Source organism: Orbicella franksi, chromosome 3 (assembly GCF_964199315.1).
Source record: "Orbicella franksi chromosome 3, jaOrbFran1.1, whole genome shotgun sequence".
Taxonomy (NCBI): Eukaryota; Metazoa; Cnidaria; class Anthozoa; order Scleractinia; family Merulinidae; genus Orbicella; species Orbicella franksi.
The window spans coordinates 30428090-30440086 of record NC_138147.1 but is presented as its reverse complement, the minus strand read 5'-3'; the positions used below and the strand labels follow the sequence as shown (position 1 = coordinate 30440086).

Here is an 11997-nt window from a genome sequence, read left to right as displayed (position 1 = left end):
AACAAAAAACGTTGGAAATTCCCTGAGCAAAATCTAATTGAACGAAAATTCCCAATAAAAAAAATTGGAAAATATAGGTTAACCTTTCAAAGCTGCCACCATTTTAGGAAATTCCATTTACTACTTGAAATGTCCGGAAATTCAACCCAGTATATTTTGTTGCTCCATTAAAGCGAGCTGTTCAAAAAGTTCGATTGCGAAAACGCTGTATTCGTTGCTTTGTTTCAATTTCTACCCAAGCTTCAGTCAGACTAAATAAGCATGAAATGTTTGTTATTTTAACTCCCCAGTATTAGCGAGCTCAGTCTTTCGTAGTACTCTGTAACACGTGCATACATTTTTTTTTTTGTTTCGTTCAGTTTAGTTCGTTTCAGCAGGTGCGTGTGCTTGAAGCTGGTTACTTTCGTTAGTTTGTTTAATCTCTGTGTTAATTAACTTTCGAATCAATTCGTTCTATTGCCCTTTCAGCCAAGCTCGCTGTCATGGCAGTGACAGTGTTATCTTCATAACATGATCAATTTCCTGCGTAATTTAATGGTTTCAAGCGTGATGACCTGGTGATGACGAAGGATTCAATTAAAGATGTCCACTTAAAGCTGTCCAATATACCGCAACTCCTTGTAACCTGTCTGCTACAGTTAGGACAGAAAGACACCTACGTCATTCGCGCAACTTCTGCATGAAATTAGTTAATTATTCATCCTATTATGCCCTAAATTATACGACATTAAAACCATTTACATTTTGTTACTTTTGCTACCCTGCTGAGGCTTACATCCTGCGTAAAGTCACAGATCCGACGCACCGAGGAAATTGGACTTCTCCCACACAGGATGTGAAATTTTCAAATTTAAATTTTGCATTTCGTATGTTTTAGCTGTAGTTTTCTCATGTTCAAGTTATCCTATCAGCATATCTTGGGGAGCTTGTATTGAAGTCGGAGAATCATATAATATAAAGTTGTTCATTAGTCAATTGGAAAGCTGTGAATGTGATGAGTTGGTTTGACAGACAGTCAATATTTCTATGGGGGACTAATACAATATTTCTTATTTTTGTGTTCTTTTACGTATACCAAAATGCGTCATCTGTAGCAGGAGTTCGATGGTCGAAGAAGCACTGTAATCATCACTCAAAATGAACAGATAACTCGAAAATACACTGTCCGCAATTGGTTCTAGTCCATTCCACTCATGTCTTTCCCAAATTTTCACAGACAGACAGATAATGAGGCCGCACCCACCCCCGCCAAATAACGTGACCTTCCCGTTTTGTTGACAAGCGAATTAAATTAGGGAGAGTAAATTTCATTTCCGTCTTTATTAACCTGACAGCTGACTAAATCCAAGAACTCCCACAACTCCGGTAAATGGTTCTTAGCGATTACACAACTCTGACATCTTTGGCTTTAAAAAGAAATCTACGGAGAACAAGAGGGACTTAAAGGCGCGATGTCTTTGATCGGTTTGTACCCGTGTGCGAATATCTCTGCTCCGACCGCGTTGAGCATCACTTCAGCTTCGTTCTGCTCTGTTCTCACGGCTACAACAGTCACGGGCAACTTTCTTGTACTCCTGGCCGTCATTATCGATCCAAATCGCAATCTGCGATCTCCGTTCAACTTCCTCGTGGCTAATTTAGCGACGGCAGATTTAGTCGTGGGATGTTTCGCGCTACCGATGTCGGTCGACTTCTACGTGCGCGAGGCCTTAAGCCATCACCCGACACTTCTCCGCCGAGACCATGCTAGACGGGTTGGATCTTTCATCTCTACGACCGCGTCGCTGCTGAGTTTGGCTGTCTTGACTGTAGACAGATTCATTGCTATCACCGACCCACTGAAATACAAGAGCAGGCTGACTAAAAGAAGGGCGGCCATCGCTTCAGTTGCTCTTTGGGTCTTTTCCATCGGATTTGCTCTTCTTTACTTCAAGGTGGGTTATTTGAAGTACCAGTTCTTCTTCGCTAACACAGCAGTGGTAGCTACATTTGCAGTGCTGTGCCTCACTTATGCGAAAGTCTTCAGGAACTTCAAGCATCAAATTAAGCACTGGGACTCTCTACACGATGGCCATGAACAAGACAACCAAGTTAAGAAGAGAGCGATGAAATGGGAGAAGAAAATTACAAAAACTTTCCTGATCATGCTCGCGCTATTCATCTGTTGTTTTCTTCCGTCACTGGTCCTCATTTACGTGATCAGCTTTTGCGGAACCTGCAACTGTGTCTTTATTCATTGGGCAAGGGATATAAATTACATTTTAATCATGGCGAATTCAAGCATGAACCCTTTCGTTTTCGCATGGCGGCTGCAACCGTACCGTAAAGCCTTCGCTAAAATATTGACGTGCGGCAAGATTATGCGAAGGCTGCGTTCAGTCTCCGCACAGTTGAACCTTTCAATGAACTCTTTAGGAGCGATTTCTGGAACATACAACATATCAAGCGACAATCCATCAAGTTAGATTGTGTTTCAGTATCAACACTTTGTCGATAAAAAGTACATTTGAAGATAGCTATTGCGTTTTCAAGCGGGTATCAAACCCGTGAAATTTGCATTGGGAATGTTTCGGAATTGTTCGCTAATGTAAATATTTACAATTCTAAATGTATCTATATCATTTTCAAGGACACATTGGAAATTAGTAAAAAACTTTAAAAAGCAACTGGGATATTTATAGTGCAGTCTTAGATTTTATTTCAATATTTTGCGGAAGAAATCTCGGCGGGTCAACATGAGTTTGTCATAACTCGTTACGAATGAACTATAACTTGTCAGCTTGTTTACGCAAAATATTTATTCAGCCGTAACGCGGTTTAATCTTCTTTAGCTCGTATGAAAATACGATATTAGTTATATTATTGCCCAACTTGTCTAATGCATTTAATATTAACCTCCTCAGGAGACCAAGCACGCATCGAAGTATTGAACTCAGTGCTTGGCTGGGGTCACATCGCGATCGCATTTTGTTGTAAAGTGGCAAGGTGATAATGTTTTTTAATTTATAAACATCTAATTCAGTTTAAGGCTTTGAAAGACTACATTTTTTGGTCTTTGTAGACGAAAATAATGTTTAAAATACTTAGTTTCTTCCGGGGAATGTAGCCATGATATATTTAACAAAATAACTGGAAGTAATTTGTTAAAAATTAAAAGAATCCTCAGACAATCTACCGTTGTCACGATTACTGATGACATTACGCGACGAACATGCATTTGATTCAGTAACTGACAGCAGGAAGTGGAACCGTCGTTGACCTTTTTCGACGTTTCTCGTTTCGAAACTGAAGACAAGTGATCTGCAACCCGCTGACAAACCGTCAATTGTGCACTTGTTTCGGTTTGATTATGAAAGTCAAGAAAGAGCGAGATCAAGAGTTAATATTAATAAAACTTAAATGACACTTGCGGTCATTGGCTTAATCTGAATTGAGAGATGACTGAAGCAAAATTAAAAAAGAGCAAAATATTCTAAAGTGAACGATATCAAAGCAAACGAAAATGTGAGATTTCTTCCACTAAATACACTTATAAAATGCTTACACTAAATGCTTAAAGAATTCACTTTTTCTGACAGCGGGATTTCAAATCTTCTAAAAGATCGGTTAAGGAATATCTAAATGGTTGTAGGCGCCAGAATTTGTGACATTTGTTCATGCTTCTTGCTTCGTGTTTGGTGTTAAAGTGCACCTAACCCCCAAAATTTTTTTTTCGCTAGAACGAATCTACTTATTATTTGAAATAGTTCTGCGAAAAAATTTTTGGATTCCGTTAAATCCTCGATTTTCTGTGCCACGACGAAATCTCGAAAATAGCTCCAAAACACCGCCATTTTGTTTCACGACCGAGTTTGAGGAGAATGGGTCCAGCGGCTCTTGTGACGTCTACCCAGGAAGGTTGGATATCTCATTTCCTCTCACTTCCTTCAGGATGGTGCAATACACATTCGAAAAGTGCGCAGAAACGCCTTCCAGAGGCGCTATCGGCTGTTGCAGCAATATTCCAGATTTAAAGAAAGATATACTGTACAATTTACTGACGATGATCGGCTAATGGTGCAATAAAGACGTAAACGATGGTTGATTTTTGTCGAACCGAAACAAGCGAACTGAATCTGTGAGAACCATTGAAGAACTCTCACTGGAATTTGTTCCGCAGACTTTCGAACGCTATTTTCATAAATTTTCTGCTTAAAGCTAACCAGCAATTTGTAGAAATACCACCGACAACCTATATCTTCCAATCCCGCAGTATTTATAACATAACCGGCAACGTTGTGTGATCCGGTCATGATCAAGAAGCGTTATACTGATATGTAAATAGATCGCAACTGTACGCCGCTAACCAACACTTATTTCTCTTTCGATTTAGATGAAAGTCGAAGATTAATCCTCTAGAATTACATGATAACAAAATTGTTAGACTCACAGAGTTTTTCGAAGGTTTGAAAATCAGCAGTGTGACAAAGATTCTGTGCAATAGCGTCGAAAATATGACCGCGTAACATTATCTCCGGACCGCTTAGTGAACACACCCTTTTCGCTTATCCGACGAATTTCACTGCAAACTTTGAGAACAATTTACATTGGTTATTTGGAGTTACGACTTAAAACGTGTGACAATGTGAAATCGGTAATTGCATGAAATGTTTCCTTCCGCCTTGCTTCCCGCAGCTTCAAAAATACAGCTCCAAACAATACGATTTTCAATCGATCGAAGCCAATGTTTTGGAGGTCATCAAGTCTCGAAAACTGCAACACGTACGTCGCTCTTATAAACATGAAGCATTCAACTGAAAGTAAAACACAAACTGGATTTAACAGAACCTTGACAAAATACATTCTCGGTAAGGACAAATGTAAACGGGCTATAAACACGCGTGGGAATCTTATGTTTAGTTGACGAAATTACCATCCAAAGCAGTCCTTGAGTTTTCTTTCCTGCTGTTCGTTTGCCTGCCCCTCCACTTCGTATCTAGCTTTCCATTCCTAATATACAAGCAGCTCGTCCGCAAAGACGTCTTCCCCGTCGTCGCTTGAAATATTGTAAATTGCTCTCAAAGCTCTAAGCAGTGAGTTCACAGTTGTCGAACGTGCTCGATCGAAGTTTATTTCGGAGCCTTCCGAATCGAAACTTAACTCTGACTCCAGTGACGAAAAAGAAATGATTCTGAGACAAAACTTGGACGTTTTAGTCCCAAAATACATCGGAACGATTAGTTTTGCATTCTATTTTCTCGAGCAAATACAGTGAGTTGACTGAGGCGCTATTGTGTTTGGTTCCTGGGTAGACGTCATCAGGTACCGCCGCCCCAGACTCCCTAAAACGCGGTCGTGAAACACTTAATCGCGACTTTGAAAGGGCATAGAAAATCGAGGATTCAACCAAATTCAAAAATTTCTTCGCCCAAATGCTTCAAATAAAGTCTAGATTTGTTTTAGCGAAAAAAAAATTTGGGGGTTAGGTGCACTTTAAGTTTTGCGTAACTAGTTTCTTTTGTTTTGTGCCCTTTTTGTATATGTTATGTTCATTTGCATACTCTATAAGTTCGGTTTGCGTGTAATTTATTTCAGTTAGTAGCGTCATTGGGTACTACGAGCGTCTCTGGTTTTCGGTTCGTCTTTGGTTTTTCACATTCGTCTTGTAAGTTTCTTCGTTTATTTCGCTTTGCCGCTTTTCTGCATTCTTCATGTTCGGTGGTTGTTAGTTATTTTATGTTCATTCCCGTGTTTGTAATTTTGTTATTTTCACTTACCGTGTTTCGATCATTGGGTGAAATAAATTTCTATGTAACGGAAGATCCGAAACGAGTTAAAAGCGTGTGCGACTTTATTCGTAAAAGACGAATCGGGTTTGTATTTATGGTCTATCATGATGTCTTCCGACGCTGCGGATGTTAATTTGTCCGTTTCTACAGGGAAGAGCGGTCAACCTGTTCAACGCACAAGTACACGTGTTCGTAAACCTAACTCTTCTTTGGATCACGAAGGAGTGTCACTTGAACGAATTCGAGAACTAAGAAAGAAGAGAGGAGGAGTGTTATCTTCTTTATCTGCTAAACGGAGAGAGATTGACAACCTTCTAACCGATGAAAGCAATTTGGAAGCAGTGAAAATAAAGCTGCCGGAAATTACGTCGTTGTTTCGCAAGTTTGCTGAAGCCCAGCACGCGTATCATACGGCTTTGACTGACGAAGGTCAAAGGCAAGAATCAGAGGTCTATTTCGCTGAAATCGAAAGCAGTTTGGATTTCTTCTGTCGAACGGTAAACGATTGGTTACGGGTTACGGAAACGAATCTTCAGGATAACCTGGTAACGCCTGATGACAGTGCCTCTCAAGTTGGAATTGGTCTACGAAACAAACCCTAACCCTCTGAGTGTGGATCTAGGTCAAGCAGGCTCTCCAAAACAAGCTCTATATCAGCTGCAAGAGCCAAAGAGGCAGCCCGCATCGCCGAACTTCGAGCCGAGGTACTTGCTTTAAATCAGCGCCATTCTCTTCAGGAGACGGAGCTACTCCTCAAACGTCAAGAGTACGAGCTTCAGCTGAAGAAAGATGAGCTGAACCTCAAAACGGAATACGCTAAGGCTCTGGCTAGAGAGGAAGCTTATGCCCAAGCAGAAGCAGGAAACTTTGTTCCAAACATAGTGCCGGCCTCTAACGCTCTTGTTGATGTTCCAGATGTGTCCTCCAACACCAAGGTCACGTTGACCGATGGCATTAAAAGTTCACAGATTGTGCCTTCTGGAAAAAAACGAGCAAGGATCAGTTAAAGCAAGTGTCAATTTGGCGCCTATCGACCAGGCGAGTGCATGTTGCAAGCGGTTCAAGCTCGGGCTCCGAGAAATCTGGACTGAGCGACATGGCTTATGATATTCTCGCACAACAGAATCGCGTTATGAAAGAGTTTGTGAGCCAACAACAAAGAAACTCGCTCCCAAGGAGACGTGTACCCGTGTTTACTGGCAACCCGCTGGATTATTGTACCTTCATTCGTGCCTTTGAAACTGTGATCGAGACTAGAGAGTCCGATTATGCCGGAAGACTCTATTACCTAGAACAGCATACGGCTGGCAGACCCCAGGAGTTAGTGCGCAGCTGTCTCTACATGAACGCTGAAGCAGGCTACCTAAAGGCAAGGAAGCTTTTGGAGAGTAAATTCGGTCAGAAGCATAAAATTGCAATGGCTCATGTGGATAAAGTGACGAATGGTCCTGCTATTAAGGCCGAAGACGCCGAAGCTCTAGAAGGTTTCGCCACTTTGCTGGCCAGTTGTACGAACACTCTTAAAGCTATTGGTTACTCCAGCAAGTTTGAAAGCCCGGATTGTATGCGGAAGATTATCGAGCGACTTCCTCCGAAACTGCAAGCTAGTTGGCGTGACAACGCTGACAAAATCCTCAACACCGAAGGGAGAGACATTTGTATTGATGACATTTCCCTGTTTGTTGAGCAGAAGGCGCGTGCTTTGTCCAATCCAGTCTTTGGAAAACTCCCTTTCTTGGAAAAGGAAAAGAAGAATAACAGGGACAGGGGCCTGAGATCTAAATCTGAGAAGCGTGGTGACAAGCAAATTGCCCTCGTTACCATTACTGATAAGAAGTCTCCCAGTACATCCAGTCGTGATTCGTCCAACTCAGCTAGCCCTTCGCAGAAGAAGTGCCCCTTTTGCAATGCAGATCATACTCTCGCTGAATGTTCCAGTTTCGCCAAAGTGCCCGATGTTGATCAGCGCGACTTCGTGATGAAGCAGCGGCTTTGCTTCTCTTGCTTGAATGGCGGCCACCAGTCCAAAGGTTGCTACAAGAAGAAACCCTGCAATCATTGCGACAGGAAACATGCCACTGTGTTGCATCCAAGTACCCCGGAAGTTGTTGTTGGAGTCAGAACACAACAAGACTCTGTTGGAACTGAGTGTGGAGAAGGCAGACCTCAATCTTTGAACAGCCAGTCGAACACTGTCCAGAACACGAACCAGAGCACTGGTGATCACTTCTGTGGCTTAACCACGATGGAAAGTTCCCCCGTTACTGCCTTGCCTATAGTGGCTGTAAAGGTTAAAGTTAAAGGCAGTCCTCTGTGCATCGAAACTTATGCGTTACTCGACAATGGTTCCAATTCCACCTTTTGTTCAGCTAGCCTGATGGAGCGCCTGGTGGAGCGCCTGATGGTCGTCGGCAAGAAGACGAGACTAAAGCTAACCGCCATGGATAGTAGTAAAGATGTAGACACTGCTCTCGTTAACGACCTGGTGGTATCTGATCTAGACGAAAATGTTGCCATCCTCCTGCCTGACGTACTTTCCAGACCAGCTATGCCCGTAGGTAGGGACGAAATCCCATAGCAAGAGGATGTTGAGCGATGGTCGCACCTTCAAGGCCATGTGTACTTATCCGATCTGAATTCCGGAGTGGATTTATTGATTGGAGCCGATGTTCCTGAAGCCTTGCAGCCGAGAGAAATAATCCCTGCTGCTGATGGAGGCCCATATGCGACCAGAGTTGACCTCGGCTGGGTCATTAATGGTCCAACTGGGAGAAAGCAGAAGTATGTACCTTGCTCTAGTTTCTTCATTACGTCCAAGAAAACTCATCCTATGTGTGCAGCTTGTACTGATCTCGTAGATGCACCTTACTCCGATGGTCTAAGTATGTCAAGGGATGACCTCAAGTTTATGAACATTGTAGAGGACTCGGTTGTGCAGTGTGCAGATGGTCATTACCAGGTTTCACTACCGTTAAGGAACCGCAACGTGAAATTGCCAGTAAATAGGAGTCAAGCTGAACGAAGTGCCTCTTACCTCAAACGCAAGCTTTCCAGTGATACGAAACTTCGTGAGGACTATGTTGCTTTCCTTGAGGAGGTTATCAGTGAGAGTTATGCAGAGAAGGTACCCCAGAACGTTCTGAATAGATCGGATGGTAAGGTGTGGTTTATTCCACACCACGGTGTCTACCATCATAAGAAGCCGGATAAAATACGCGTGGTTTTCAACTGTTCCGCCCAGTTTCATGGGACGTCTCTAAACAACGAGCTGTTCCAAGGACCAGACCTGACCAACAGTCTAGTTGGTGTGCTAATTCGTTTTCACCAGGATCCAGTTGCAGTAATGGGTGACGTTCAATCAATGTTTCACCAGGTGCGCGTTCCGAAAGAAGATAGAGATCTCTTGCGATTCCTTTGGTGGCCCAAAGGTGACTTCACCAAGAAGCTGGAAGAGTATCGAATGACTGTTCATCTTTTCGGCGCAGTTTCATCGCCGAGTTGTGCCAATTTTGCCATGCGACGGAATGCGGAAGACCACAAGCACGAATTCTCACCCGACGTGGCTAATACGATCCTAAGGAATTTCTATGTTCAGCAGTCAAGCATGTGGCTGATCTACGTAAACTTATGCTGATTGGCGGATTCAATTTGACCAAATGGGCAAGCAATGATCGACAAGTCTTAGAGTCCATTCCACCGGAAGAAAGAGCCAAGGACGTGAAGGAGCTTAATCTTGAATGCGATACGCTTCCCACAGAGAGAGCTTTGGGCGTGTCATGGTTTGTCGAGACGGATGCGTTCGGTTTTAAAGTAAACATCAAGGAGAAAGCTTGTACCAGACGTGGGATTCTCTCGGTCGTTAGTTCAGTCTACGATCCGCTCGGCATGGCTGCACCTTTCGTTCTCCCAGCAAAGCTTCTCCTTCAGGACTTATGCAGAAAAGGCCTCGGTTGGGATGATGAGATTCCGTGTTTTCACTTATCTCGTTGGCAGGCATGGCTTGCTGATCTGCCGAAGCTTTCTCAGCTCTCAGTCAACAGATGTGTTAAGGGTGACGATCTAGGAGAAGAAGTAACCACTGAAATTCATCACTTCTGCGATGCTTCCCAGTGCGCTTATGGAGCTGTCTCATATCTTAGGGAAGTCAATTCAGACGGTCAGGTTCATTGCTCCTTTCTGGTTGGTAAATCCCGCCTCGCCCCTTTGAAGCAAATGAGTATTCCAAGATTGGAATTAGCAGCCACGACTGTGTCAGTTCGTTTAAACAAGTTGTTGAAGAATGAACTGAAAATTCCAGGGGGGCCGGATTTCCTTTTAAAGCCTCCTTCCGAAAGGGTTAACCTACCAAAACACAGTACAGAGCTGTCTGGTGATGACCCGGAGGTGAAACGAGAGTCAAAATCCTTTGTTGTCGGTGCGCGTCCGAGTGAGATTCAGTCCAATGTCATTTCTATGGTCCAGTGGTTCTCATCCTGGCTCAAGTTATTGAAGTTCATCGCGCTTTGTCTTCGGTGCCAAAAGAGATTTATTACCAGGAAACGAAAGTCTACGCAAGACACCCTTGACAGAAGCTCCCAGATAGCCAGTTTGGAACCTTTGACCTGTTCAGAGATAAATGATGCAGAGAGAGAAGTAATCATGTTTGATCAGAGTCGTGCCTTCGCAGAAGAGAGAAGAGCCATCGAGAAAGGGAACTGTGTGAAGAAGTCAAGCGTCCTTGCAAAATTGGACCCGATTTTGGTGAACGGCCTTCTTCGTGTCGGTGGACGTCTAAGCAAAGCACCTCTGCATGATGACTCGAAGCACCAGATAATTATTGCCAAAGATTCTCCTCTTGCCCGGCTTCTGATCCAGCACTTTCACCAGAAGAGTGGTCACTCTGGCAGAGAATATGTTCTGTCCGTCTTGAGAGAAAGATTTTGGCTCATCCGTGCCAACCTTACCGTGCGAAGTGTACTTACATCCTGCTTTGGTTGCAGACGGCGTCAGGGCGCTGTTGGAGAGCAAACGATTGCCGATTTGCCACGCCCTCGAGTGACCCCAGATCAACCCCCCTTCACTTGTGTGGGAATAGACTATTTTGGTCCCTTTCTTGTTCGTCAAAAGAGAAGTATGGTTAAACGCTATGGAGCTATCTTTACTTGTTTGGCTGTCAGACCTGTTCACCTGGAGATTTCATATACGTTGGACACAGATTCCTTCATCCTGACACTTAGACGCTTCATTGCCCGAAGAGGTCAAGTGAAAGAGATACGTTCGGACAATGGAACAAATTTCACAGGGGCTGAAAAGGAGCTACGAGTCATGATTGAAGGCTGGAACCAAGCCAAGATCCACGAAGAGCTCTTACAGAAAGGCATCCAATGGTATTTCAATCCACCGGCGGCCTCGCATCATGGCGACGCTTGGGAAAGAATGATAAGATCCACTCGAAAGATTCTGGGAAGCCTAGTTAAAGAGCAAACGCTCGACGATGAGAGCCTTCAAACTCTAATGTGTGAAGCCGAGAGCATCATCAATGGCAGACCTTTAACTGCAGTCTCTGATAACCCAAAAGATTTGGAGTCCTTAACACCGAATCATCTATTGTTATTACGTCAGGAAGCTTCTCTTCCATCAGGTGTCTTCGAAAGAAATCAGTTGTATTCAAGGCGGAGGTGGCTGCAAGTTCAATATTTGGCTAACGTCTTCTGGTATAGATGGAAAAGAGAGTACCTTCCGTTGTTGCAGGAGCGCCAAAAGTGGTTACGCCCAAGGAGAAATCTCTCAGTAGGAGACACCGTTATTATTGTAGATGAGCAGTCGCCTAGGAATTTATGGCCGATTGGTCGAGTCAGTGAGGTTTACCCTGATAGCAGCGGTTTCGTTTGACGTGTCAAGGTCATAACAAAGAAGTCGACGCTGGAACGTCCAGTCGGCAAACTTTGTTTATTGGAGCAAGTTTAGAGCAACTTTGGAGACTTTGACTTGGAAACGCCCTATCAGGAAGCTGTGCCTACAAGAGTCAATTGAACAGCTTGGAGCGAAAGTTCCGTGACTGTTGTTGTTTTGTTGACTGCTAAAGATCGTGTGACTTGCCTTCAAGGGAAGCACTCGAAAAGACGTTTCATAGCAGTATTTTTTGTTGATATTTTAAGGCGTCTAGACTTTAAGTGACTACCGCTTTGCGTTTTAATTACTTAAGTAATTCTGGGCCTGTTTGTTTCGTTGGTAAATACACGGTTTACAC

At 43.4% G+C, this 11997-nt stretch overlaps 4 protein-coding genes across 4 annotated transcripts; all 4 read left to right on the top strand.

Annotated features, from left to right (window-relative positions):
• Window positions 1–102: 102 nt before the first annotated feature.
• On the top strand, window positions 103–3305 carry LOC145480331 (adenosine receptor A1-like). The gene has a single exon (XM_081458623.1). It carries the CDS (start codon window positions 1452–1454, stop codon window positions 2463–2465), a length of 1014 nt encoding a protein of 337 aa, XP_081314749.1. The 5' UTR covers window positions 103–1451; the 3' UTR covers window positions 2466–3305.
• A 143-nt stretch (window positions 3306–3448) lies between these two features.
• Window positions 3449–6820, top strand: LOC145481937 (uncharacterized). Its single transcript, XM_081460513.1, has 2 exons — window positions 3449–3685; window positions 5478–6820. Exon 2 carries the CDS (start codon window positions 5873–5875, stop codon window positions 6368–6370), a length of 498 nt encoding a protein of 165 aa, XP_081316639.1. The 5' UTR covers window positions 3449–3685; window positions 5478–5872; the 3' UTR covers window positions 6371–6820.
• Window positions 6821–6864: 44 nt separating this feature from the next.
• LOC145482510 (uncharacterized) lies at window positions 6865–9402 on the top strand. The gene is made up of 2 exons (XM_081461110.1): window positions 6865–8326; window positions 8432–9402. Exons 1-2 carry the CDS (start codon window positions 6865–6867, stop codon window positions 9400–9402), a joined length of 2433 nt encoding a protein of 810 aa, XP_081317236.1.
• Window positions 9403–9653: 251 nt separating this feature from the next.
• LOC145482509 (uncharacterized) lies at window positions 9654–11639 on the top strand. The gene has a single exon (XM_081461109.1). The coding sequence runs from the start codon at window positions 9654–9656 to the stop codon at window positions 11637–11639; it is 1986 nt and encodes a 661-aa protein (XP_081317235.1).
• The last annotated feature ends 358 nt before the right edge of the window (window positions 11640–11997 follow it).

Bases quoted from the DNA above. Each gene is read 5' to 3' on its own strand.
- LOC145480331 (XM_081458623.1), top strand. From the start codon at position 1,452: ATGTCTTTGATCGGTTTGTACCCGTGTGCGAATATCTCTGCTCCGACC.
- LOC145481937 (XM_081460513.1), top strand. From the start codon at position 5,873: ATGATGTCTTCCGACGCTGCGGATGTTAATTTGTCCGTTTCTACAGGG.
- LOC145482510 (XM_081461110.1), top strand. From the start codon at position 6,865: ATGGCTTATGATATTCTCGCACAACAGAATCGCGTTATGAAAGAGTTT. The intron at 8,327-8,431 runs GTAGGGACGAAA...TATTGATTGGAG, and splicing joins CAGACCAGCTATGCCCGTAG to CCGATGTTCCTGAAGCCTTG.
- LOC145482509 (XM_081461109.1), top strand. From the start codon at position 9,654: ATGGCTGCACCTTTCGTTCTCCCAGCAAAGCTTCTCCTTCAGGACTTA.